Source organism: Besnoitia besnoiti, chromosome IX (assembly GCF_002563875.1).
Source record: "Besnoitia besnoiti strain Bb-Ger1 chromosome IX, whole genome shotgun sequence".
Classification (NCBI taxonomy): domain Eukaryota; phylum Apicomplexa; class Conoidasida; order Eucoccidiorida; family Sarcocystidae; genus Besnoitia; species Besnoitia besnoiti.
Window position 1 is genome coordinate 2,065,863 of NC_042364.1, and position 24,393 is coordinate 2,090,255.

Here is a 24,393-nt window from a genome sequence, read left to right on the forward strand (position 1 = left end):
GTTAGAGAAGTACACGCATACGTACTTGTAGATGGAAACGATTTGCCATAGGCATGCGCCGTGCGCGCGCGTCGTTTCGCAGTCGCTTGCTCATGGATCGCCGCACAAGACAAGGCGAGAGGACGGAAGGAAAACACGAGAAAAAAGATAGTCAGGAAGGCGAAGCACGCCTCTACATCGGCGCGTGCACATATCTGATCTGTAGCGGAGCATGCTGCGGCCAATTAATTGAATATTCGAGCGTGCGTAGACACTTGCTGAGAAAAAACGGCTCCCTCCGCGAGAGGATCGATTTTTGCAGTTGCGTCAGCTGCGCATGCGACGCCCAGCCTCGCGGCGGCGTCGCTATAGGTGTGTTTTTCCCTTTTCCGAACGTTTCTTTCTCGCGCATATGCTCACTTTTCCTAGTGTGATTCGTCGGGTGCCCTTCTCAACTCAATCTGCGTCATTCCGAATCCACCCGTTTTTCTTTGTTGTCCGTATCGCAACAACCGGCTTTGGAGTCGAGCAGACGGGAGGCTAGCCTCGCGCCGCGTTCGCCGGGCGAACGCGATCTCCGCTTCGCTTTTTCGCGGTTTTCCGCCGGCAACTAATTCCTCCTTCGACTGCGAAGGCGCTCGTCGTGTCTGCCCCTGTATGGATAAATGGGTGATTCGGCGCCCACGGCGAAAGGAGAGAGGGAGAGAGGACGCGCGTTTTCTCTTTCTCTCTCTCCGTCGATGCAGAGGCACAGGATGAATCGACACTTGGTTTTTCTTTTTCTTTGAGGGCAGCACATCGCCCCCGCGCACGCGCGGCCTCCGTCTCTTCTCCGCCACTCGTCTTCTCCTCCTTTCCGCCTTTTTCCCTCGCTTTTCGCGGTCCCTGCCGGTCCGCGGCCGCCTCCTCCTCACCAAACCGGCACCACAAGACAGCAGCTCACGTGAGACGGGAGAGAGAGCCCGCAGCGCCCAGGTGCCTCCGCTTCAGCTCGTTGGCGAGGCGCAGTTCGCTCTTCTTCAGCGACAGAGGCTTCTTTCGGGGCGCGAGGCGACGGCGAGGACGCGGCGCCTGGCAATCCGCTGGCAGCCAAGCCTCCCCAAATCCCCCGCCCCCCCCCCCCCCCCCCCCCCGCCCCCCGCCAGAGGCCCCGTGGATGGCCGTACCGCAGGCGGCCGCCCTCAGCGTCCGAAGCGTGCGGCGCTGCAGGAGAGCGTGACGAGTGGCTGTCCTGTTGGTTGCGAGGAGGGAGCGAGCAAGAGCGGGGATGTTTCTTCCTCTTGCTGCTTCGACAGGGAAGAAACAGTCGCCGGTCGCGCTTCTGGGCCTGCTTTCTGGCGGTGGCTAGAAGGCCGGATGTCGGGTCGAGCGCGGAAACCTCTCTGGCTCGAATCTTTTTCGTAGGGCTCTCCCGTCGCTCCTGTCTCGTCGCAGGGGCCTGCCAGGCAGTGTAGCGCCAGGTGTGTCTAAAAGTCTCTCGAGTTGCTCGCTGCTCGACTCTGCTCGCTCGTCTTGTTGCGTCCCCGCGTCCTCGTAGACAGCTCCGCCGGAGGGGGTGTCTCTCTCTGTTCTCGTCTGCGTCTTTCTTGAAGGGTGCTGCGAGGCCGTCTCCGCCTCTCTGCGGTTCCTTCGCGCTCGTTCTGCTCCGCTGGCTCCCCCCTCTCCCGATGGTGTCGTCGCTCGCGCGCGCTTTGTTGGACGGAGCACCGGCGGGTCAGACTGCCGCTCGCCTCTTCCTGTGCGTGCTTCTTGTTCTGCTTTTCCTGCGATTTTCGCTTCATCGCCACTTCGCGCGGACCCTGTCGTCGCTTCTTCATCCGCGGCCGCGGCACTACATTCGCGCACACCTCGCTGCCCTCGCAGGGGCGTGTCCGGCGTCGTCTTCCGCCTCACCCTGGTTCGCGTCCTTCTTCCCGCACTTGCCCGCCTCGGGGCGCTCCGCACCGCCCGGCGCCTCCTCGCTCCTCGACCGCGGTCGCGGCGGGGGCGCAGGGGGCCTGCGGCAGGCTCCGGAGCGAAAGAGGGCCGCGGGCGCGCGAGGAGGGGACGCGCGACGGAGGGGCGAGCTCCCCACGACCCTCGTCATCGACCTCGATGAAACGCTTGTCCTCGCAACCAAAACACGGGTAACGCGCGCGCACACAGATCCACACACGAATATGCGCAGACACGGGCCAGCATCCCCCTGCGGGAGATCGCTCTCGGCTAGGGCTCCCTGTCCGTTTAAAAGGGACTAACCCACCACGCAGTGCGCCGCATACTGCGTGTAGGCAAACAGGTGATATGCTGCTCGAAGCTGTGAGAGATTCTAGGCGTGCCCGGGACGCCGCTTCACAACCCTTTCAGCAGGCGCCAGGTCCTTGCTTCGGTCTGCGGCGTTCTGCTTGTCGGCATCGGCGGGTTGCCTGCGACAGTGTGCCTCCCGCTGGTTGTTCCTGAATCCACCTTTGCATGCAGTCCAATCTGCCCAGGAAGGATGTGTATAAATGTGTGGTACTATTCTGCACAGCGGTCTGGCCCTGTGTTGCGTGGAGACGTCCTGCGTTCTCCTGCCCACCGCCTACGTCGCTGCCTCGGTGTTTTCTTCTGCGCAGCTCTCTCCGGAACAACTTGCCGTGGATGTCTCGATACAGGGAAAGCTGTCGACGTTCTACGTGGCAAAGCGCCCGTTTGCAGAAGTCTTTCTAGCTGAGGTGCGCCTCTCTTCTTCAAAACTGCCGAGGCGCTTCCGCGGCTTTCTCGCTTTCTCCTCGTGGACTGCCAGGCAGCTGTGGCGCCCTTCCTTCTCTCTCTGCGCCAGGAAGGCGCTCAGGGAAGACGAACTGTTCTTTGAGGTAGCTCTGCCGTGTGGAAAAGAATCTCTGAGCTGCGCTAGTCTGCGGCGATCAATGTTTCCTCGATGGCTAGAGCGCAGCACTCTCGATGAGGGAGGCGTACGACTTGCATGCGTCCTCCCTTCGGAGAAGGCATCTTCTCTAGTCGGGTGTTTGGCGATCCAGGGGAGCTTCCGTTGGAGCCTGCCGCGGCCCGTGGATCGTCAGATTTGGTTTTCTGGGCGAGCTAGACGCGGCTTCGGGGCTTCGCGTCTCGCGGCTCCGTTTCTCCGTTTGGCTATCTGCTTCTTATTTGCGGTTTCGTCGTGTTTCCGCTGCTGCGTTGTAGTTGTTTCCTCTTTTTCAGATTGTGATCTTCACGGCAGGGCGGCACGAGTACGCAAACGCTATCCTTGGTAGGCTGATATCCGCGCGGAAGCCCCGTGCGCCGTCGCCCCAGGGCTCGCGAGAGGCAAAAGCCGTCTCACTCGATGACTTCTCGCCTCGGTAGCTCCAATCAAAGCTTACCTGTTGCCTTGTGGGAGGTAATGACCTAGCCAGTGTCTCGCTCGTTCGTGTTGCCCCTTGTGCCTCTCGGTGCTTGTCTGCCGAGGAGGGCGGTTCCGTATGGGGGATGCGTCGCACGGGGAGCTCATTTTTCGTTTCTGCTTGTTCTTTCTCACCGCTCGCAAGTCTCTCGCGGCCGGAGCTCCTTCCACGGCGGGGTGGTGCATGGCGCTGCTGCATGTGCGGTTTTTTCGCTCGACAGACAACCTCGATCTCCAGCCCTACGTCGACCGGTGCTACACACGCGAAGACTGCCGCCTAGTGGGGCCAAACCTCTACGCGAAGGACCTTCAGAAAGTTTGCAGCGACCTCTCCAGGACAGTTCTCATTGACGACTCGCCGGTCGCTGCCCTCTACTTCCCAGGCAAGGAGGAAGCATGGTGTTTTGCTGGCTGCGGCGTTCTCTCTATGCGTGCTTCGAAAATTGTGCCTCTGTGCAGCTCAGCGCGCAGGACTCTCGCGCGTCTGCGAAAGGCTAGCGCGTCGCCCCGCGCTCGCGGGCGACTTCGCCGTTCTTGCGTTTCTGTCTCCGCCCTCTCCGTCGCGGGCGGAGAGCGTCGCGCTGGTGGTCGCCGCTGTGTCCGCGTCGATAGGTCTTCGCCGCGCGCGCGCGGTCTGCTTGCGGCGTGTGTGAGAACGTGTATGGATAGATATCGAGGGCACGTGAATGCGCGTGCCGCGGGAGTGATGCTGCCTGCAGACAACTACATTCCGATTGAAGGCTGGTGCGGGAGTGCAGCGGACACGGCGCTGCTGGATCTGCTGCCGCTCTTGCTGGCGCTCCGGTCTGTTCGCGATGTCCGCACAGTGCTGCAGCTCCGACACCAGACCAACCCGCCTGAGCAGGTACGCGCGGCGGGTGAACTCTCGCGAACGCGGTGGACTGCAATCGTAAAGAACTGGATTGTCTGGATCTCGTGATCTGAGCTTCCTCAGTGTTCTCGCTGGAGAGCGACGGGGGGGTGTGCAGGCAGGCGCGGCGGGCGCCCGAGGCCTCGGATACGAGCCCTTCATCGGCGTACCGCGAGGCTGAGGCACGCTCTCCGCGATGCCGCAGACCTCGTGAACTCACGCGGGGGTCAAGGGGAGAAGCTCGAAGAATGCAAAGGCCAGCGGCGGCGTACCGGCGCTGCAGTGCGCGGCTGGTACTTCGTGCAGGGCTCGTGCGGGGCATCCTGCGTCTTACACAAGGCCGAGTGCCGCGTGGGGTCGCGTTGGACGCTCTATACGCCGGTCCTCCGCTCCGGTTGACTGCCGGCGTCTTTCGTCTCCTGGTGGCCTTTCTCACAGCGTCAAGCCTGAAGTGCGTTGTCCCGTTTAGTGTCTGTCGCTCTGCAGTCGCGTTCGGCTGTCCTCTGCGCCCGTGTTTCCTCATTCGTCTCCCTTGCGCAAGCTTTTGTGTGTGTGCAGCGGCGTCAAGCGGCGCACCAGCCGAACTCCGCCTTCTTGTCGTTGTCGCCTCCTCAGTCTCCTGCTGGTCTCTTCCGCTACCTGCCTTCGTTCCCTTCGTCTCTCTTCTCCCCTTTCGCGTTCTCCTCGAAGCGGAGCAGGTCAGCCTTCTCGCTCCCGTCTGTTTCTTCGCTGGCCTCTCCGACCCCCGCTGCGCACGCGTCTCCGTCCGCGTCGTCGCTGGTCGCCGCTCCCGCCTCGCCGCTCGCTCTGCAGCCGCCGGCGCTGTCGGCGTCTGTCTTGGCGGCCTGCAGGTCGACGATGCGCGCAGGTTTCGTCTCAGGCGTCTACGCGCCTCTGCATCACGTCCACGTGTCTATTCACCAGCGCGTGCGCTCGCTGGCACAGGGTGTGCAGGGCTGCGTCTGCCAGAGCGCGCGGCACGCCGCGGCGGGAAGGCAGTCAGACGAGCCGCGCCCGAGGGAGGACGAGGGGAGTTCGGAAACGGGCGAAAAGCCGAGGGAAAAGGACGACCGCCGCGCGCGGAAAGACGAGCGGCGAGAGAACTACGACAGGGGAGAGGGACGAGAGAAGCGAGGCGACACGGACGCCGAGGGGGGCGGTCGCCGAAGGCGACAGTGAACATGGTCCGTGGTTTCCAGGGGGCCAAAGCGAGCTAGGGGGATGCCTGTGTCGAGAAACGCCTAGTCGGCGCTCGCACCCTTGCCTCTCGCGGTCTGTCTGCCTTTTGCGAAGAAGACTCGAGACAGAGAAGCCAGAGGCAGCTTTCTGCAGGCATCCGTCGGTCGCGTGTAGCTGTCGGGAGCGTAAGGGATATTGCCAGCTAGTTGGCGGCGCTAGCGTCCGCGAATGAAGTGAGTGCGTTCTTCTGGCGTGGGTCCCTTCCCTCCGTGCCTTGCGCATGAGCAAGAACACGACAGTGTTTCACTCCCTGAAGGTAAAGCGTCTCTCTTTGGGGTATTCTCGGCGACAACTTTGGTGACTGTCCCGTGGAGCGGGCGTATTGTAGTCTGGCCTGCTCGCGTCTGCGAGAGACTGGAGCAGCAAGGAGGAGCGGTTAGCGAAACGCGTAAAAAGGAGAGGATAAGTGACCGAGCACGCCGCGGCCAGAGATAGAGACGGAAGCAAAAGAGACAGAGAAACGGCGCGTGGGGTTTCGCGCGCGGCTGATTTCGCCTCTCCGTCGTCTGCCGTGGTGCCTGTTGTCTGCGTTTCCTCCTCTGACCCTGGTGTCCGCGTGTGGTGCTCGCTGCTCGAGGGCGGCGGCCGTACTCGTTACTTTCTATTCTTCGCGAGTATCCAGCGGATGGGTTGATCGTCCCTTCTTGTTTGCGCGCTCGGCGTCTTGCTGGCTCCTGCGCTCGTCTGCTCGCCAGCGGTGCTCTGCACGCCGCTGCGGCGCATGGCGCGTTTTGCGCGGGGGAACTATCCGGAAGAGAGAGCTTTTGCAGTCGGTTTCAACCGCAGGTTCCCTCGCTGCTTCGATGCACCCGTGCATCTGGAAAGCTTGGTTACGGAAAGGGCGCGATTTGCGTTCCTCGGCGCATCAGCTGGCCTCGCACCTGCGCCCAGCTACGCTCCTTTCTCACACAGCGCGGCGAGCGCTGGCGCTGCGGCCGGAGGCGCAGTTTCTCCGCTCGAATGCCAGTCCCCGCGCCTATTGAGAGCTGTGGAGCGGAGGCGAAAGGCAACAGAGAGATAGAGCAGCGACACAGACAGAGAGGGAGACAACAGCAGCAGCGGCCGATGAGGAAGGCGCACACCGCGGTGCAAGGGGGGGGGAGGTTGCCTGCAGAGGGTTGCAGAGACCTCAGCAGGGTGAGGCCGCATGTGCAGGTAGAATCAACACTATTCAGGTATCCAGAAAGCAGCGCTTTCACATGGGGAGGTGCAGACTCGCTGCAGGCGAGCGCCGGAGTGAGACGAGCCTTCGCGAGAGAACAGCGGAGAGGAGAGCCATGACACCGGAGGAGCCTGGAATGGTTGCTTTAGACACGTATCGTTCGCATTCCGGCGCGGGTTGGCTCTCAGCCGTGATCTTCCTGTCCTTTACTTATCGCGGAGATCGAACGCCAAACTGGAACTCCGCTCTCGAAGCTCAGGGGCAGCAGTTTTAGACAGAGCGTTGCGCAGCTCTCTAAATTCCGTAGATTAAGTAAGCTGCGTGTCGGTGCACTTTGTGCGGCCAGTCGCGCAGGTGTGAAGGCGCGAGGCAGCTTACGCTCCAAGGCATACACATGAAACTGGGGAGTCAGCTCAACAGCATATGCAGTGGCCTCACCGGTTAGTAACTGTATCCGAATCTGCACCAGACGGGAAAGGTCTGTTCACGATACGACACTCAGCGGACATGCATTCTTGGCAACCGTGCATGAGCCTGCATTAGTCGGCATCGATGCGTGAGGTCCTCCTCCCTCACCGCCGCTACAGGGGATTGTAGAACAGGTGCGGGTCCGGCGACACATATTCCCCCGGAGAAAACCGTCGGACTCGCCTGTGCATGAGTTCGACCCAGTCTCCTCTGCAGCGCCTTCGGGACTCGCGCAGACAAGGGGATTAAGCTTTCTGAGAACTTCCAGTGCCCGCACCGGAAGATGCGAGCTGCTGTGCAGCACGGAGAAACGAAAAGCAATGCGAGTATCTAAAGACTCTAAAGTCATTGGCTCTAGGCGAGATGGGTCCGTATATCAAGCACAAGCCGGCAAGATTGTTGTGGCAGTTGCCACAGCAGCTATCGTGCAGAGGGATTCACATTTTCATGCTTAGCAGGCGCAGAAAGTGTTCATTCAGCACTACTCAGTGGCGCCGGCGCCGGTGTAATCCAGGTCGGCACTGCATATCCACCGCAGGCATCAGCATTATACTCCCGAAGCTTTACAATATTCATGCCGCGCGTGTCAGCAGTCCTCTCCGAGCAAGGGCTGAATCCTCCGCAAAGGAGCGACTTCTCCCGGATAACAGGCCGTATTTACGAACGCTCTAGACTCCGGGATACAGGGTCTGTCGCAAGGGAAGGCAGGGCGCCACAGGGCGCCACTTGCACAACGAGCATGCGTCACTGTGCTTGCTTGTAGGCGTCTGCATGCCTCTTTTCCCGGAACTTGCTCTCCCCCTCTGTAAAGTCTCTGTTTTCAAATGCCGTGCTCGATATCTAGTCCCTTGCAAAATCGTGCGCTCTGGGGCCCGCGAAGGAGCTTGTTTGATGCGCGTAAGCTTTTTTCGCATGCGTCGACTCCTGAGGCCAGGCAGGCATTCACGCGGAGAAAGGCGGGCGAAGGGGCTCTTGGCTCGCATGCGAAACGAAGAGTCGATTTTTATGAAAATACGAGTTAGCCTCATGGGTGTGCCTCCTGTCAGTTCTCATCTCTCTTGAGCCCTGCTTTGAGCGCGCGCATTAGTAGAAAAAATCCTCTGCATGCAGCGACAAAGCCGCAGATGGTGCTGCTTTTTAAACGTCGTTAACCAGCGCTGCAATCGCTTTGTGGGGCTTCGATTCTTCAAGTCAAAAGACGCCCGAAATCTAAAAAACTGGGTTTCTCTCTCCCTTCTTGCGATTTTGTTGGGGTCAGGTGGCCGGGAGTTTTGCCAAGCCACGGAAGCCCCGCGTTTTTGCGTGTTCCATTTGCATGCTCTCTGCTGCGGCAGTTGAGTCAGCCTGGCGCATTCAGTCAGCTTCAGCGGAGGAACCTTTCTCGTATCGCGCTTTATGTGTTGTTCGTCCACAGCGTGTTTCCATTACAAGGAGAAGATCTGCTGCGTCTATTCACTCGCAAATTGTCTCGTACTTTGTCGCTAGGGCCGTGTCTCGTTGATCTGCCGGCCGCTGTCCACAGCTTCTCGGTTCGTCCTCCTTAACTTTTGCGTCCAGTTCTTCTTCCTTCTCGGCCCCTTTTTGTCCGTTTCTTTTTTCGCTGAGAGCATCCGTTCAACGTCCGTCCTGCTTCCCTGCTCGTGCGTCTCTCTTTTCTCCTTGAGGGCACCCCAGGAGCGCCGGTCGCCAGCTTGCCCGTTGTCTGGTCGGGTTTGTGACATCTGGCTGCTTGCCCATTTTGACGGCGCAGTCAGTTTCTTGGATCGCGTTGCCTGGCGGCACCCCTTACGCTTTTTTACGGCGACTCGCAAAGGCTGCGGAGGTCAACATGGGCGCTCAGCGGGAGCGAGACAGGAGGAAGGCCACGGCCTCTTCGCGCGGCGGCGGGAAAAAGATGAAAAAAAGCAAAGGCAGAAGAGACGAGAAGTCCTCCGTGTCCTCCCTCAAGCTCCGTCAGAGAGAACAGCAGGAAATTCGTGAACTCGAAGACCGCATCTGCGTTGAGATGCCTCTGCCCGGTCTGACGTGGCAGCCGCCCCTTCTCCAGTCTTCTCTCGCGTCCGCTGAGGCTGCCTCAGCGGCCTCTTGCGCAGCGGCAGCGTCCGAGTCTTCTTCAGCCGCCCCGAGCCGGGAGGCAGCGAAAGGCGACGACGCGCCGCCTCAAGAGGCTGCAGACAGCCCGCCGTCCGCCGCCGGCGCCGGGGCGACGCCCACGCTCTCTCGCTTCTTCTTCTCCGATTTGCCTCTCAGTCAGTACACGCGCCGCGGCCTTCGAGACGCTGGACTCCGTCTGCTCAGCTCCATCCAAGCCCGCGCCATCCCGCACGCCCTGAGAGGCGCAGATGTCCTCGGCGAAGCAAAGACGGGCAGTGGCAAAACTCTGTGCTTCGTCATTCCCGTAAGCGACCCGCCGTCTGAGCGTCTACCCTTATATATATGTATATTTTTATATGTCTTTGGTTGTCTGTAGCCTGTGGACAAGCACACACACACGCGGGAGCGTAGATGTGTATATCTTCCTTTTCACGGGCTTTCGTTCTTAAGGAGACAATTTGTCTGCGATGTGCACGCTCATGTGGTTACAGGGTACAGTACCGTATGTGTATATATGTATATATATATGTAAAATGTTTCGGGTTAGGGTAAACCCTATGTATATATATCTATTTATATGTAGGAGTACTTGGAGCGCATGCTCGGTGACATTTCTCCTCACTTGCTTCATTGCTTTTATGCTGTGGGAGGCGCGACGGGCTGCCGATGTTCATGGTTTCTTGGTCTCTCGTCCGCGCAAATAGACTGCTCTGCCGCGTGCGGATACGGTGTTTCTGCCATGAGCCTGGGTCTTGGGTTTGCTCACCTTTCGGCATGAAGTCTGCCTTCTCAGTCTCTGGGGGCGCCTCCTCACACCCTCGCACTGCGAGGCACGTGCGCCGGGTTCCTGCAGTTGCCTGTGGCTCCTCTGTGTTGGCAGTCAGTGCAGCCAGCTGCTCGCCTACCGATGCCTTCAGTTCGTTGGCACCAATGCCACCGTCGGTTTCCGCTTTGTCCTTCCCGCCCCACACCCGCCTCGTATGTGGCTTGGAGCGTCTCCTGTGTTTCCCCGGGGAGGGGGGGAGGCAGGGGTGAAGGGGAAGGGACGTCTGCGCGCCCCTCGCTGGGCGACTGCAGAGCCTTTGTTTTCCGCCACACCTGCGTTCTCTTGCGGTTTCTGCGCGTCTTCACAGGTTCTGGAGTGTCTTTACAGACACTGCGTGAGCAACATCGACGGCTTGGCCGCTCTCGTCCTCGCGCCAACGCGCGAGTTGGCTGTGCAAATTTTCGACGTTTTCAAACTAGTAGGCCGGTGCGTGCGTCGTTTTGCTTTTCGCGGAGGGGTTGTGGGGAGAGTTGAGTCGTCCTCCGCACGCGAAGTCTGTGACTCGTACAGTGGAAAGAGACTGGAGTTTTAATCTTCGAAACTATACAGGGGTAACTGAACCCACCAATGTGCGGCTCGTTGCGGTGTGGGGCGCGAGATCGTTCAGTAGCAGCGAACCAGCGGGTTGCATGCAGCGCGCAGGCAGCGGTCGCTTCAGCGTCGACATTTCTGTGCATTCCTCGTCCGGTCTGCTGCGTCGCAGGCACCACGAGTTTTCGGCCGGCTGCCTGATTGGAGGCAAGAGCGTGAGCGCCGAGGCGCAGTGCGTGAACGTGTTGAACATCATCGTTGGGACTCCCGGGCGCGTCCTCCAGCACATGGACGAGTCGCATTTGTGGGAAGCCAGCAACCTGAAGATTCTCGGTACGTGTGTTGAACACCAGCAGGCACGCACACGTTACTCTGCATATACCGATGTACATACATGTGGATATAAGAAATATTTATATGCAAACATACCTACATATTTACATACACATGTTCTTGTTTATATGTATATGTATATATATATATATATATATATGTACAAACAGATACATGCGTAAATATATATACATATATGCATATGCCTTCCGCGCGGGTCCACAAAATCGAGGGGGCGCTGGTCCACGTCGTAACCCAAATCGGCGTTCACAGAGACAGATTCGCGACTTCAGATGAATTTACGCGTTCACGCCGGCACCCACGCTTTCTCTCTCGTCTCTGGGGTCTCCCCCTGTTTTGCTGGAAGGCCGAGTGCTTTCGAAGTGACGCGGTAGCGTAGCTCCTGCGGCCTGCAGCGCGGAATCGCCTTCCTCCGCGATCGTGGGCTTTCTGCTTCGGAGGCGTGAGGTCTCTTCGCTGTCGCCTGGTGCTCAGTTCTGCCTTCCCGTCTCTGTCGTGTAGGGCGGGGTTCGCTTTTTTCCGTGCACTGGAAGATCTTCCTACTCGCAAGTCGTAGCGGGGCTTGCTGGCAGGTCTCCGGCCTCGTGTTCGTTGCTTTTGTCGCCCTACAATCTATTTGGTCGTCGAACTGGGTGCGTTTTCCGTGCTTCCTCGTCGCTTTCTACGTATTTGTCTTTTCTTTAGAGTTCGGCTGCCAGAGGCGTTTTCGTGTTCATTGTTTCTGTGTCGTCTGCGTTGCTTTTTCTTCATTTTTCAGTGATCGATGAAGCAGATCGCCTTGTGGACATGGGGTTCTTGGAGACGACCCGGCTCATCCTCAGCCAGCTTCCGTCCTCTCGGCAGTCTCTGCTTTTCTCTGCAACGCTCAAGAGTGCTGTCAAGCGCCTAGCTGCTCTCGCGGCCTTAGTGAGTTGCTTCTTGAGTGTTCTCCTGTGCAGTGTCGTTTTGGTCCCCTGATTCGCCGCATATCTCTATACACTGCCTTGCACTTGCTTCGCGGGCTGATATCCTTCATGCTGTCCCTTATTATTCTCTTTGTCTCTCGAAAGTGTCCTGTGTCGTCCTCCGTACCCACTTTCGCTTGTCCTCGTCCGTCCTTGACCCGACCCTCAGCGTCCTCGCTCTCTTGCGCCTCCTGGGCGGCAGGCAGACCTAGTTCCTCGTTCGGCTTCGTATCGCTCTTGTTCGCCCAGCGCCTGCGCTGCATTTCTTCGTCTGCGGTTTGTTCGCTACAGCGTGTTCGTTATCCTCCGGCGCACCGTCTGCGTCTCCCGGTTCTCCTCCTCTCCTAGTGTTTCCTGTGCCACGTATTTCCTGCTTGCTGGCGCTGTCTGTGTTTCAGCCTGACGCTGAACGCATTTCCGTCGACGCAGGGCTGACCGCGACGCCGCTGACGCTGCGGCAGAGCTACGTCGTGGTCCCCGCTCAGCACAAACTGAGCGCGTTGTTTTCGTTCCTCAGGACGCACAGTGCCAAGAAGATCCTCGTCTTCGTCTCGAGCTGCAAACAAACGCGGTTCCTCTACGAAATCTTTCGCATTCTCAAACCCGGTATGCACCCGCCACTCAGGCTCGCAGTCGGTGAAGAGGGGGCTTGTTTGAGACGCCAGGGGTCCAGTTGGCTCCGCATTGCTTCAGGAGGTCCCGGCGTCCCTTTATAACGAGACCGTCGCTGCGGATGCTACATGGGCTCCTGGCGTCGACAGCGCGTACCGGCTGCAACCGCGCCGTAGTCATTTACCTGATGATATATTTGTGCATGCATATATATATGTTTGCGTTTGATTGCCAGCAAGTGCGTGTGTCTGCGTCGACAGACGCGTGCTCGTGCATGTGTATCTGCGGTATGAGCTCCGTTTCGTGTCCCAAGCGCCTCCACGTCCCGCGTGAGCTCAGGGACGCACACAGTTTCGTGCCGCTGCCCAGTGGTCGATCAGCGCACACCGCCTGAGTCGGGGGTCTCTGCACTGCAGGTCCGGGTCTGCTCTACCTCCACGGGCGCCAGAAGCAGCAGAAGCGTCTGGAAGTGTTCCAGTCTTTCGTCGACCGCCCAGGGGCGTGTTGCCTCATTAGCACGGACTTGGCGTCGCGCGGGATCGATTTCACGCAGCTTTCGTTCGCCTCGACCAAGAGCCGGCGCACCCCAGGGCCTGCGGCGAAGGGGAAGGGAGCTGCGAGGCAAGAGGGGAACGCGGAGGGAGATGTGTTTGAGCGCGATGAAGAGGCCGCGGAAGGCGGCGACGCGCGAAAGGGCTGCGGTGCGGAGAGCCTGGCTAAAACGCATGCTGAGGCGAAGCGCGGAGGTGCCTTCAGGCGAGGCGCAGGAGGGAAGGAACGCGATGAGGAAGAACGCGAAAAAAAACGGAGTGGACTTTGTCGTACAACTCGACTGTCCCGACAGCATTGAGACCTATATTCATCGAGTGGGACGCACTGCCCGAATGCAGCGGAAAGGGCAAGCTCTCCTCATGGTGCTACCTTCGGAAGTCAAGTTCGTCGAGCGGCTACACGAGAAAAAGGTGAGCGACCGCTGGAAGAGTGCCCTGATGAACGGAGCGAAAAGCCTTTTCTTGGGCGCCTCTCCCCCCCCCCCCCCTCCCCCACCCCCCTTCCCCGCCCAGGGATGTGAAACACATTTATTTCTAAATCAACGCAGAAATCTGTGTGGCTTGATAACGACAGGGTTGCTGAGGCTGAGAGAGCGAGGGGGAGGGAGAGCGGTCAATGGTGGATCGCGGTGAATTTGGTGTCAGTTGTTTTTCACGATCTTTGATGCGTCGCCTGACGCTGCGCGTCTCTCCACGCTCTCGGCTGTATTAGAGTTGTTGGTCGTTGTAGTGCTGTATTACTCCTGTGGTCTATCTCTGCGAGGAGCTATTTTCACTGCGAACAGTGCTCGATCAATCCCCCGCTCCCCCCGCCTCGTGTTTTTCTCTTTTTGATGCTGCAGATCGAGATGAAGCAACTTTTCATGAATCCCAAGAAGGCAGTTCGTATTGAAAACAAACTCCAGTCAATTCTGGCAGAAAAGTGAGTCCGTGTGGGCGACTGCCTGGGGTAGATGTCTCTGCTTGCTGTGCTACCTCTCTCGTGTTCTCGCTCGCCGCCCGCGCCGCGCGTAGATGCCAGGTTTTCTCAAGCCTGCAGCGCTGCTCGTCCGTGGCGTCGATGCTCGCTCGGCTCTGCTGTGTATTTCTTCGTGCTTTCGTCACCCCTCGTCCCCTTTCGTCCTCGCCTAAAGTCTGAGTCGCTCCTCTTCGCTGCAGCTCTGCCAGCATGCGGCGTTCGAAGTCCGGGACTTCGGGTTTGTGTTAGTGACTCGGTGCACAGGTTAGAACTGACAGTGGTAGTGGTTTTCTTGGACAGTGCATCCTCCGTTATTCCGCCTTTGGGGGTCTTAGCTCCAGAGGTAACTGAGGGGCGCTTCCAAAGTTTTGCAGCGCTTGTCATTAGTACCATTTCCACCGCACGCATGTCTCACGCATCTTTGGTCTGTGTAGAATTAGAAGACGAGTTGATGCTGGGGCGGGGGCCCAGCCCCACAAGGTGCCTTCTTACCTCAACCCACATCGCTTGTATCACAACGGAGTCGCGTCTAGCCTTCATCGTACATGCGTGTATAGGTCTACCTACGCCTTCCGTCGTAGCGAGTATCGTAGCGAGCTATGTCCTGAGACGCGTACCTGTCCTGTCGCCCCCAGTGTCAGTATTCGTTTGCTAGTAAGCGTGTCGAACGCTCGAGCCCTCTCCCTGTTGGTGGTGGGAGATTTGGTTCTGAGTGGAGCGCCCTTGCGCGGGTCCGTCCCCGTTTTCGGCTGTCTCAGTGCCCGCCTCCTCTGGGCAGACTCTGCATTGCCTCTCCCTCCTCACTTCCGCCCGTCGCGGCCGATTTGTTCCCCGTGTTCGTGTCTATTTATCGCTGCTCTGTTCGTCCGCCTCCGTTTCTTTCGCTGGAGAGTTGCGTTGGTTTCCTGCTGGTGGGCTCGTTCTCTGAGTGAGTAGTCGCAGGCATCGTCCCTGGTTGCCGCCGTAGAGGAGGGTCAAGTGCATTTGTTTCGGCGCCAGGAGAAGCGCTCTGGGGCGACGTTATTTTTCCGTTCCGGCGAAGCACGCGACGGACTGAGTGCGATCGCGATCGCCGTGTCTGCGCCGTTTCTGTGCACGCAGCACGGCCCTCAAGTTTCTCGCGCAGCAAGCTCTCGCGAGCTATCTCCGTTGCATCGCCCTGATGCCCGACAAGTCCGTGTTCAACCTTCCCACGGAGGCGAAGCCGCTGACGGCCCTCGCCAACGGCTACGGCTTGTCTCTGCCTCCGAGTGTAACAGTCCTCGCTGCGGAAGAAGGGAAGGCGAGGCACAAGGTCTCAGACACAGAACGCGGCGGCGAATGCGAAGCAGGTGACCCCGTCTGCACGGGCGGAGCTGTCGCAGTAACGGAGATGAAAAAAAAGAAAAATCTCTCAAAGCTGGACAGACTCAAGGTAAGGTGCAGGTGCTTCGGGCAGCCTCGAAACACAGGTCTTCTTCGGGGGTAGCGACGGAGAGTATACGGGACCACAAAACGGCTCTACGGGCAAAAGACACCCACGCGTTTCGGGTTTCACGTTTCGTGCGAGTGTTTCGTGCGACCGTCTTCGTTTGCCTTTGTATCTCATCGAGGGCGAGAGGTGCACCGGAGGCACGCCGCTGCGGTTGAGTGTTTGCGCGGAATGAGTTGCGTTCTGCTTCCCCACTTTTTAGGAGAAAATCCGTCAAAAGAAGGCCGACAAGGAAGCCCGCCGTCTGGCTGCGTCGGCGGAGACAGAGACGGTGCAGTGCAGCTTGGACGGCGGTGCACACGCAGGGACGCCAGGCACGCCAGAGTGTGGAAAACCTCTGAGGCGTGAGAAGTGTGCAGATGCGAGGGTGACAAGCGCATGCGAGCGTGGACACAGCGTGTTGGATGACGAAGGCGAAGAAGACGGGGAAGAAAGCGAGAGACTTGACGACGTGGGCTTCCTCCGTCTGAAAATGGGATCCGGTGAAAAGGAAGAAGCTGTCTTTGATAAAAACGAGAATGGGCGCCTGCTTCATGAACAGCTTATCAGGAAGCCAGGTACAGAGACGCAGGCATGGATTTCCTTGTGGCGGTGCGCGCATGAGTTCGGGCATCTCGCTGTTAAACTGGTTTACGGTTGAGGGCACGAGAAGCGGCAAATACATGCTCTTTAGGAACAGAAGACCTCCACTCGCGTGATACCGAAACTCTGTGTTGCACCAAGAGGACAACGGGGGATGCATGCTCAAGTTTGAGTACGACGGGCGCGGCCTCGGAGCCCGACGAGGGCGCCCGCACATGCTCGCACATGGCTGCCGTGAGTTCTTGTATTCCAGATCCTCGCGAACAAGAGAAAAAACCGAAGTGTGCTCGGCTTGTCGAGCGGCGGAGAAGTAAATAGATTCGTGTTGCGGAAGTATACTGCGGTCGCGTGTGGTGCGGAGTGTCCGTCGCTCTGTACAGCCACGCTGAAGTGTCCAAGCGCTACTCTGAGTTTGCATCGTGCTGCACAGTTCACTTGTTGCCTATTCCTTCTTCCGCGGTTTCTTTATGCGAGTAGGGTTCCAGCGTGAGCGGCTACGCTTCAGAAAGGACGGCACGGCGAAGGTGAAAGGTTTGGCCGTAGCGTCTATGCAGCAGAGCCATGTGTTCTTTCAGGAAGACGAAGATGAAGAGGAGGCGACAGAAGAGCGAGCCAAAGAAACCGAGGCAGACTCACGTGGAGAAGAGGGAGAAAACGACTCAGGTTTGCCCTCCGCGGCGGGGCGGGCTGCGTTCCTGCAGAAGATGCGCCTGAAAGTCCTGGAAGCGCAGCAAGGGGACAAGGTACGCGGATTCGGAAGCAAGAGAATATCGTGGGAAGTGAGAAAGGGGAAGCGGTAGCGTGCACCGCAGCTGAGAAGAGTGAAGGACGTCAACAAAAAACCAGGGAACACCGAGGACGGTGAGCTAGTTGCCACCGAGAGACCCACAGTGGTTGTGCTTGGCTGGAGGCTGGGTACACTGTTTTCCTGGGAGCGCTGATTTGCTCGTTTCCCTTTGTTCCGTCTACCCCTCACTCTGCGGCCTCTTCTCGCGGTGTCTTGTCTGCGTGTTTCGCGTTTGCCTCCTTCGCTTGCGTCCCTTCTGGCTAACCCTCTCCGCACGTGTTCGCTGCTGTCTGTGGTGCTCCTTCGCTGAAGCACTTTTCGATTGTCCGCGGTGACTTGGGCCGCTTGCACGTCTTCTTTGTGGTGTGTCAGGAGAGGAACCGGAAGCGTATCCAGGAGCGGCACACGCGCCAGCGGCAGAAAGAGCGAGCGCGGCGCCAGGCGGAGGCTGCAGGTGAGAAGCCGTTGAGGCAACTTCGGCTCGACAAGATGGCAAAGCAAGATGAAGCAAGCGTGGGAAAGGGGCCGACCTACGGCCGGGCGGCGGGAGCTGGCTACGACCGTGAGGCTGCAAAGGGTTCGACGCATGTAGAAGCATACGCGCCGCGCGCCCGGCGCAACGGCGAAACGAGGCGCTGCTGCGGAGAGTCGCGCAAGGGAAAATGGAGGCGTGATGTCTCGTCTTCCGGGAACGCGACAGCTGTTGTCCTCTGCGTGCCATTTTAAAGCGCTCAGGTTGTATGCTGGTGCGCTGCATGCCGGCATGGCGCGGGTTTTAGGTTTTTTCCCCTTCTTCGGAGCGGAGTGCAGGGTTTTGACTATTGAGCGCAGTACCGTGCGGGCGGATGCCGATCACACAGCTCGAGACCTTCTCTCTCTTTCGCTGTTCCAGTCAGGCGTTCTTTGTTAGAGACGCGATGTACAACGCGTGGACTGCATTCTAGTGATTCAATTCAAAGCCCCCCGCACAACGCTTTTGCTCCCCAGTTTGTGTTGTGCATGCAGAACGCAGCGGCCTGGGAGCTGAGGCGATGCTGGATCTCCGAAACGCGCAGCGGGCAGACGAGGAAGATGAGGAGGAGAGAGAAACGGGAGAGGGAGGCAGTCAGGTGTCTCCCTCGTCGTCAGCTGTCTCGAGTGAAGCAGAAGAACGGGAAAAACGCGAAGTATCAGCAACAAGCACAAGAAGAAAGCCTGAGTTTGGTGGCGAGAGACAGCAGAAGGGCGGGGCCAAACGGCGCCGACTTGACGGTCATTTCTCGAAAGGGGGTGAAGATGCTCAGGAAGCGACGGATGAGGCAGATTTGGAGGCACGTGCTCTGCGGGTTCTTGAAGGGAACAGGAGCTAACGCTGTCTCAGTGCCTTTTCCATTGTACTTCTTTTCTCATGCACGTCTTGTGCCCCATATCCTTCTCTCACACCTACATCAATCGATCGTTCGCGCAACTGCGGCGCCTAGCCAGCTCTCTGTCAACACCGTGCCCCGTTTCAGCGCGTCGTACACGAACGCTACCGCCTTGTGTGTCTGCGGTGCACCTTCATCACCGCCAGAGTTCGCCACTTGTTTCCCCATCTGAGACTTCGCAATTGAAACTGCATGCACGAGACATACCGCATGCCGGCCTATGGCGGGTGCCACTGTTTCTCGCCCTCCATGAGGTTTCATGAGCGACCAGGGGACGAGCACCAACTGAACGCAGCTATGGAACTCGGTGTCTGGTTCTTTTTTTCCTTCGGGCCGTTTTCGGGGTATCTGCGTTCGGTGTCTGAAGACACCGGGCATAGCAAATGGACGAAGACACTGGCTGGCTTTCTGCCGCTGGCAACGACGAGCCAAACGCGGAGAACAACACAGAACGGCTTCTCTAGGGGAGGCGTGAGGGTTCAGTGTGAATCACGAGACAATATCGTGTGCACCAGTCAGAGGCTGCCTTCCACCCAGTCGCGAGGCAACGTTTCTCCCTCCGGAGGGCTGCTGTATCCTGCTGCTCCAGCCCGGCGGCAGCCACTGAACGGCTCTCTACTGGCTTAAAGCTGCGAACTCATGAAGAGAAGTGAAGGCAGCGGAGATGTTGAAGACGTTGAGTCTCGCAAGCCAGAAACAAAGCGACGCTGGTTTCCAGATGTTCCCGCGCTCCAGCAAACCCTACAGGAGAGCTGAAAGCGTCTCTGGTCTCAGCTGGTTTGCAGATGTTCCCGCGCTCCAGCAAACCCTACAGGAGAGCGGAAAGCGTCTCTGGTCTCAGCTTTGAGCGTCCCTGCATCAGCGTCACGCGACATGGTCTTCGGGCAGAAACTGTCTTCCTTTTTGCCCAGTCTGCTTCTTCTGCGTGTCGCATCTGAGTGTACGCCTCCGTCCGGGTTTGATCTTTTCTGTGGCAAGTCTCTGCGCTTTCGGTTCGTGTTTCTACCTTTCGTCTCGCCTTCTAGGGTATCAAAGGGCGACATTAGGGATATGCACGCGCTGCTAGTAGAGATGGAACGAAAAACCCTTGTTCAAAACTCTGAGATCACCCGTCGTTCCAGCGACAGACCCAGCTCTACGTCGACGTGCACGCGCTGCTAGTAGAGATGGAACGAAAAACCTTTGTTCAAAACTCTGAGATCACCCGTCGTTCCAGCGACAGACCCAGCTCTACGTCGACGTGCACGCGCTGCTAGTAGAGGTGGAACGAAAAACCCTTGTTCAAAACTCTGAGATCACCCGTCGTTCCAGCGACAGACCCAGCTCTACGTCGACGTGCGTTTCTCCCTGAAAACCAGCAGGTCGAGCCCTGCGACGAGTGCGAGGGAGCTACTCGTGTCGCCGCCAGGGAGAGCGACAGGGGAGGGGACAAGTGTCTAGCAGCCTTGGCTTCGCTCCCTCTCGCTAGATTAGATATATAGCAAGACGTATGAGTAGGAAGTGGTCATACGGCAGCGGCGTGAGAAGGCGCGGCGACAAAGGCACTAACAGAACGGAGTGGCGCGTTGCACACGAGAAACGATCGAGCCCGCACCGCGGCGAGGATTTGTGGTGCGACCATGAGTACTCGGCTCGAATTGGTTTGTTGGCTCAGGCCCCAGATCCCCCGGGAGCAGTCCCCCCTCCCCCAACCCCTCCCCCACCCTCTACCAACAAACCCCTGCGGCGTGCTATCTGTCCTCATATTTTTTCTTTCGAGAATCTTCTTTTTTAGCCGCTCAACGTCGATGCCTTCTTCGTTCTGCTTCAGAAGGCTGCGTGCTGGCGGTCGCTCTTCTGGGTGGAGTTGTCCGTAAACCTTTTATTAGTCGGTCCAGCATTATTTACAAGGCCTGGGGGCGGTGCGCCGTGGGTTCTCCGGTTTCCCTGCACCACACGTGCGCGAGTGTTGTGCCTCTGCCGAGAGCACGTTTCCTTGTAATTTTTTGAAAGCTGTTCCCGCCGGCTTGAACGTATCTCACAATGAAGGGGGTCCGTGTACCCCCCCTCGCATTGTGCGCTGGCGTCGTGTTCTGTGCATTCTATACTCTTTTGGATTATTTGGACGGCGATATCCCTTCGGCGCTCGTGGCTTCTGCTGCGGCGGATTCGAGCGCACAGCCTTTTGGGTCGGTGTTGTTCGAAGAAGGGGACGATGTCGTCGAGGCGTCGCCGATTGCCGGAGAAGAGGCCTCAGGCACGGATGGCAGGCAGGGACCAAGCGATGAGCGTTTGAACCGGAGTCGGTCGGGTCGCCGCTCCACTCGGCGCAATAAGAGAGCGCTGTCGAAGGCTTTGTTGATTCCGGCGTTGCTTCTGTCTGTCGCTGGAGCTCTGTTTGGCTACCACACCTCTGCAGGCAAGCCTGAGGGAAAGGCGGTTGAGGAGTTGGCTGACCGTATACCGGAGACGCCTGTTTCCGAGAGTTCGGAATCCGAAGAGGTCGCCGACCCTACCCCGGAGTCTCCTCTTCCCGAGAGTCCGGAATCTGGAGAGGTCGCCGACCCTTCCCCGGAGACGCCTGTTCCCGAGGGTCTAGAACCTGAGGAAGGTCCGGCTACGGGGGTGCCTCCGGCACCGGCAGTGCGTCAGGCGCCTGCCGCGCCTCCTCTCCTCTCTACGCTCTTGCCTGCGGCAGAGGCTGCAGCGGCGGTGGAGCAGTACAAAAAAAATATTATGCTGGTGTCTTCCGCTCTGGTTGGTCTGGCTTTTCTGTTTATCTCTTCTCGTTATTGTTCATCTTCTCCAGGTATCGTGCCTTCTCGGGATCTCGAGAAACTCACATCTGCAGTTGACAAGGAGCCTACGGAGGTCTTACCCCCAGGTGACCAGGAGTCTGCGGATGTCTTGCCCTCAGTTGACCAGGAGGCTGTCGAACACCCGCCTTCCGTCGTCGACGAGGTGGCTGTAGGAGTCCTGCCTCCCACTGCTCGGCCTGCAGAGCTTGAGATGTCCGAAGCTCCTGTCAGTCAACGCACGAAGATTGCCCTTGATATGGTAGGACCCGATGCAGCGCGTGTCGTTCCCGAACGCATGGTCAATCGCCCAGGCGGTAGCCACCGAGAGGGGGAGTAGGGTCCATCGTGGTGCGTGCTGCTAGACGAGCACACTGCCATCGTATACGGACTGGGCGTCGTAAGTGACAGCTGCGTCCCTCGGGGTTCTCTTGAGCAACAACCAAATCCGCGAGCTCATCTTCACGAGATGCGAAGCGCCACCGGAGAGGGAGCGGCGCGGAAATGTGGTACCGCCTCACGTGCAGAGGAACACGCAGCAGACTGAGCATGTCCCAAGCGAGTTGCATGCTGAGGAGCTGCACAACGAGCACATCACAGAATGGCTTCCCTAGGGGAAAAATGACGGTTCAGTGCGAACCATATGATACTATGGTTCTCACCAGTCAGCGGCTGTTTTCCCAGAGGCAACGTTTCTCCTCTCGGAGGCTGCTCCATCCTGGCGGCAGCCGCTGAACGGCCCTCTACACGCGTTCGGCAGTGTACCTGAAAAGAACTGGAAGTCAGGGGAGGCCGGGAAGGTGCAACGAGGCAACAGGAAGAAGGAAGCAGCGGAGGCGATAAGCAACCGTGAGATAGATGGTCGAGGGGGGATCGCTGCGGCCCTGTCACTGCCCTTCGCGGAACCCCTGCGAAGACCGAGGACAGTCCTGTTGGCGAGAAGCGCTGGGAGCTGAATCTAACACGGAAAAAGAAGCGCAGAGGGATGGGAGAGTCACCACCTGAAGAGAACAGCGTTCGGCGTCTCCTACCTAGCGGCGGCGCGAGAACTGTCCGGGGCTGTCTCCGATCCATTGCTCGACGTGGTGTCGCAGTAGATTTAAAAAGAAGAGACGCATCGTGGGACGGAACAAGGGGATTTCGACGAGCAAAAGAGGAGAAGGCGCAGCATGAAGAGGACGAGCAAGCGAAGGGGAGACGGGAGACCGACAGCTACAGCAGAGTCTCCCCAGCGCGTGGAAATCCTGTTCCCCATACATGACAGACTACGGGTGAAGGGTCGAGTGAGATCGGCTGCCACCTATGGTGATGAATGACAGCTGGCGTTCAAAGAGCAATCGACTCTCGCAAGCTAGAAACTGAACGCCGTTGGTTTGGAGTTTTTCCCGCGCTCCAGCAAAACCAGCAGGAGAGCGGAAAGGTCTAATCATCGTGTGTCCCTGTGGAAGCGTCGCGCTCGCCGCAAGACTGTCTCTCTTCATGTATACGACTGTTTCTTCAATGGGCGGTTTTTCACGGCTTATTTCCCGTCTTTCTAGCATTTCGTCTCTTTCCTACTAGTGGCTTCTATGTTCCTTCTCGCGTTAGAAAGGGATCACAGTGCGACTCGAAAAAGGCACGAGACCCCTGGTGTATATTTGCTGGGTGCCCACGGCCTCTACAGGAGACGAGCAAGTTTTAGGAAACGAAAAATAGGCACCGCTTCACTGAGTTCGTCGCTTCGAACCAGCCCACAAGGGAGTTGGGCGTTGAAGCACAGAGAGCTACGTGTATGGAACTCGGACGGCCAATCGCTCGATATTCCCCAATTTCCAAGTTGGAATCATGAAGTACTATAGCAGCCGCAAGGTGTCTACGGACGGGATATAATTTGTGGCGTCGACATCGAGGCAGCAAAGCTTGGCCGTCTTTGTCCAATCAACCTGATCAACGTGCGTGGCAATAGCACATATCTAGCAAAATGTTCTTAATGACTACATGGTGAAGCAGGTAGAGAAAACCTGGGAGAGCAGAGATGTCGCAGAAACAGAGAGTAAAAACATTTACACACACGGGTGAGGAACATACACAGACTGCAGAGGTGCGGCGACCACCTGTTGTTGAAAAGGTGGTGGCGGTAGTAATGAGGATCAACGCGGTGCAGTGCCCTGCCATCATGCGAGGGGCACGCGAATACACATTGCGAGGTGGAGAGAAAAGTCGATATCTGGTAGAATCGGCAGTTGCGGACAGCAACATCGTTGTGCCTTTGCCTGTACTTACTGGCATATCTTGATTGATATGCGTGCCTGCACCTGTTGCAGGGTGAGACCACTGCTCGCTTTGCTTGTCAACCCGCGTTCTCACTCTTCGTACCCATTCTCTAGATGTAGACTCCTCGACGCCTATTGCTGCATTTCTCCCTCGTATGACTTTCTCCCTTTCTCCAACTTCTCTCTTGTTTTCTTTCAGGTCGTTTAACCATGCGCTGCCCACCTCGAGACTGGCGAGCATCCCACTGAGACGTTTTGAAGGAATTGAGAGCACGGCAGGGGAGTGCCTAGCCGCGCCGCAACTAACCCCTGCGGATTTCGACAGCACAGCCAAACTACTTCGTCCCACTGTTTCGTCTTCTACGCGCGTAGACTTTTCTCCTGTAGAGCAGCCTGCGCGTTTTAGCTGGTGTCTCTCTCCCTCTTGCACCCCATTTCTGGTGGTTCGAAAATGTATGTTGTGCGGTTTCTGCGTCTCTGTTCTCAATGTCACAGCGACGTGAAACAGACACTGCCAATATCGAAAACGCTACCCTTTCCAACGAGGCAGATAGGGAAAAGCGAAAGTGTTCGAGAACCGCTAGCTTGTAGTCGATAATGACAAAGCAGACGCTACGAACTAGGCATCCAGAGCTGAGTCTCGCAGCGAGAGGCAGAGCTCTCAAATATAAACTGATATAGCCAGTGCTCCGCCACATGTACCAACCGAATATACGCTCTCGTCGAAAAACGCTGGACGGATACAATCTACGAACGCAAAGATAATGAAGACGACACTTCCAAGAGTGACACTAGCACGCCAGCAGCATCGGAGGACATCGAGAAGCGAGGATGACATACAATATAGGGAGACGCACAGCGGACATCTCTGCAAAGGAGAGAGATGCCCGCTGTGCGGGTGTTGCTCTGCTGAGATGATCAGGAGGGGAATTGTGAACACCAATGCGGAATGTAGTATGTATTTGCATACATCCTGGCTAATCTTCAATACGTGGCGCGACATGAACGCAGCACCTCGTCGGTGGCATGCCGAGTTCAAGGTGGTGCGAAAGAAGCGTGGTAAAACTCGCATAGTCGATTCGAAGGCTGTGCGGCTTGAGTTTTCTTCGGTACACAGATCGAGCGTGCGTGTGTAACCCTGGGGATGCTGGTGGCATGGACGAAAACGCAC

At 58.0% G+C, this 24,393-nt stretch overlaps 4 protein-coding genes across 4 annotated transcripts; 3 read left to right on the forward strand and 1 right to left on the reverse strand.

Annotated features, from left to right (window-relative positions):
- Positions 1-1,646: 1,646 nt before the first annotated feature.
- On the forward strand, positions 1,647-5,390 carry BESB_014620 (Dullard family phosphatase domain-containing protein; the record flags this gene model as incomplete). Its single annotated transcript, XM_029360191.1, has 6 exons — positions 1,647-2,105; positions 2,574-2,672; positions 3,142-3,208; positions 3,562-3,723; positions 4,060-4,205; positions 4,770-5,390. 6 exons carry the CDS (start codon positions 1,647-1,649, stop codon positions 5,388-5,390), a joined length of 1,554 nt encoding a protein of 517 aa, XP_029216858.1.
- Positions 5,391-8,561: 3,171 nt separating this feature from the next.
- On the reverse strand, positions 8,562-8,801 carry BESB_014630 (uncharacterized protein; the record flags this gene model as incomplete). Its single annotated transcript, XM_029360192.1, has 1 exon — positions 8,562-8,801. One exon carries the CDS (start codon positions 8,799-8,801, stop codon positions 8,562-8,564), a length of 240 nt encoding a protein of 79 aa, XP_029216859.1.
- A 107-nt stretch (positions 8,802-8,908) lies between these two features.
- Positions 8,909-18,139, forward strand: BESB_014640 (DEAD/DEAH box helicase domain-containing protein; the record flags this gene model as incomplete). Its single annotated transcript, XM_029360193.1, has 13 exons — positions 8,909-9,478; positions 10,308-10,426; positions 10,704-10,864; positions 11,643-11,791; positions 12,228-12,435; positions 12,858-13,089; positions 13,217-13,403; positions 13,835-13,914; positions 15,052-15,364; positions 15,624-15,978; positions 16,481-16,746; positions 17,163-17,244; positions 17,796-18,139. 13 exons carry the CDS (start codon positions 8,909-8,911, stop codon positions 18,137-18,139), a joined length of 3,066 nt encoding a protein of 1,021 aa, XP_029216860.1.
- Positions 18,140-20,218: 2,079 nt separating this feature from the next.
- Positions 20,219-21,310, forward strand: BESB_014650 (uncharacterized protein; the record flags this gene model as incomplete). The annotated part of the gene is made up of 1 exon (XM_029360194.1): positions 20,219-21,310. One exon carries the CDS (start codon positions 20,219-20,221, stop codon positions 21,308-21,310), a length of 1,092 nt encoding a protein of 363 aa, XP_029216861.1.
- Positions 21,311-24,393: the final 3,083 nt, after the last annotated feature.